The 1,945-nt window shown below is 64.7% G+C and overlaps 1 protein-coding gene across 1 annotated transcript in view; it reads left to right on the forward strand.

Moving 5' to 3' along the window:
* The window catches only part of TIMELESS (timeless circadian clock), an 8,945-nt gene extending 7,023 nt beyond the window's left edge, over positions 1–1,922 (forward strand). Inside the window, exons 19-24 of the mRNA XM_014957893.1 lie at positions 121–189; positions 259–377; positions 462–606; positions 710–746; positions 858–949; positions 1,360–1,922. Coding sequence (XP_014813379.1) covers positions 121–189; positions 259–377; positions 462–606; positions 710–746; positions 858–949; positions 1,360–1,481 — 584 coding nt within the window. The 3' untranslated portion in view covers positions 1,482–1,922. The remainder of the gene's footprint in view (positions 1–120; positions 190–258; positions 378–461; positions 607–709; positions 747–857; positions 950–1,359) is intronic.
* The last annotated feature ends 23 nt before the right edge of the window (positions 1,923–1,945 follow it).

The raw sequence follows: 1,945 nt of genomic DNA on the forward strand, positions 1-1,945 counted from the left end.
TCCCCTCTCACTCTCCCCTTGTCCCCTTGTCCCCTCTCACCCTCCCCTTGTCCCCTCTCACCCTCCCCTTGTCCCCTCTCACCCTCCCCTTGTCCCCTCTCACCCTCCCCTTGTCCCCAGGTCTGGCCGGGCCCCTGCGGTGGCTGGAGAACTGTCTGCGGAGGGCGGCCGGGGACCGTGAGGAGGACGGTGAGTGGTTGGGGGGCTCAGGGCTGGGGTGGGGGGTCCGGGACCGGGCTGACAGTGCTCTTGTCCCAGGCGTGTCCCACCCGGTGCCGCTGGTGCCGCTCTCGGAGGAGAACGAGGACGCCATGGAGGACCGGCGCTTCCAGGCCCTGCTGAGGCAGCTGGGGCTCCGTCCCCCCGCCAGCGAGCAGGTGGGGTCCCTGTCCTTGTCCCTGTCCTTGTCCCTGTCCCCTCACTCCTGGTGCCACCCTACACTCTCTCCCCTCTCTGCCCAGGAATCCTTCTGGCGCATCCCGGCTGCCCTCACGCCGCAGCAGCTCCGCCGCGCAGCCGCCTCCATCGCCCACCGCGGCCCCGACCCTTCTCCACCCCCCCAGGGGCTGCCGGAGCCCCCCAGGTGCCCCCAGGACACGGATCCAGGTGAGAGGGGCCAGGGATGTGGGAGTCGGGCTGGGGGTCCCCCAGATATGGGGCTGGCCCTGACCCCCTCTTCTTGTGCCCCTCTTCTTGTGCCCCTCAGCAGAGCAGCCGCCATCGGGGCTGGGATCAGACTCGGAGAGGTGAGAAGGGGCTCCGGCCCCACTGCTGGGTCCCCTCCCCACTTCTTGGGGGGGTTCTGGACCCCTGGGTGGGTGGCTGAGTGTCACTAACCCCTGTCCCCACGGCTGCAGCGAGGAGCCTGTCCCTGTCCCCAGCCCCGTGCAGCCGGGAACCAAGAGGCACCGGGAGCTCGACAGCGAGGATGAGGATGAGGGGAGCTCAGGTGGGGGCAGCCCCTTCCCTTTCCCCTTCTTTCTTCTTTCTCCCCCTTCTTCTTTCTTCTTTCTCCCCCTTCTTCTTTCTTCTTTCTCCCCCTTCTTCTTTCTTCTTTCTCCCCCTTCTTCTTTCTTCTGTCTCCCCCTTCTTCTTTCTTCTGTCTCCCCCTTCTTCTTTCTTCTGTCTCCCCCTTCTTCTTTCTTCTTTCTCCCCCTTCTTCTTTCTTCTTTCTCCCCCTTCTTCTTTCTTCTTTCTCCCCCTTCTTCTTTCTTCTTTCTCCCCCTTCCCCCTGGGCACTGGGTGCTCCTGGGTCACACTCGACCTGTCCCTGGCCCCTTTGCCCCCTCCCCGGTGCTGGGGGAACAGGGGTCTATCCCTGGGGGGTCTCAGCACCCTCCCCCCTTCCTCTTCCCACAGGAGCAGAGCCGGCCCCCCCAGTCCCCCCATCCCCGGGGGACGAGGACGATGACCCGCAGCCCTGGGGGAGGCGGAAGCGCATCCGCTGCCTGGAGGAAGAGGAGGAGGAGGAGGATGATTGAGGGGCTCCCCGTGTGCTCAGGTCCTGGGCTCTTTTCTGGGTTTTCTGCAGGTTTTAAAGCTGGTTTTAAGGGTGCTGCGAAAGCGGGGGGCGCCTCCCCCCAGCCCCTGCCCCGGTGGTTTTCCTGGTTGTCTCCATTTCCCTGTTTTCCCCCCAAACTCCCTGTTTTCCTTCAGCTGTTGGGTTGGTTGGTTGGTTGTTTTTGTTTTTTCCCCCAAACAGCTTTTTAATCTGGAAATAGACCAAATAAACAAATGCAGCTCTCGCTTCTGCCTGCCATGTGGGTCTGGGGAGGCTGGGTCCCTGGGGGCTGCCCTGTCCCTGCGCCGGGGGACAGGGCCAGGCCCCGTGTGTCGCAATGGCTCCTGATAAGGGTGGCTATAAAGGGGCCGTGGGGGTGGCCGTGGCGGCGGCTGGACGGGGCAGGGACACCGGTGCCGGTGAGCGGGTGAGCCGGGGCGCTGG

The sequence above is a fragment of the Calidris pugnax genome, unplaced genomic scaffold, assembly GCF_001431845.1.
Source record: "Calidris pugnax isolate Ruff unplaced genomic scaffold, ASM143184v1 scaffold370, whole genome shotgun sequence".
Taxonomy (NCBI): domain Eukaryota; kingdom Metazoa; phylum Chordata; class Aves; order Charadriiformes; family Scolopacidae; genus Calidris; species Calidris pugnax.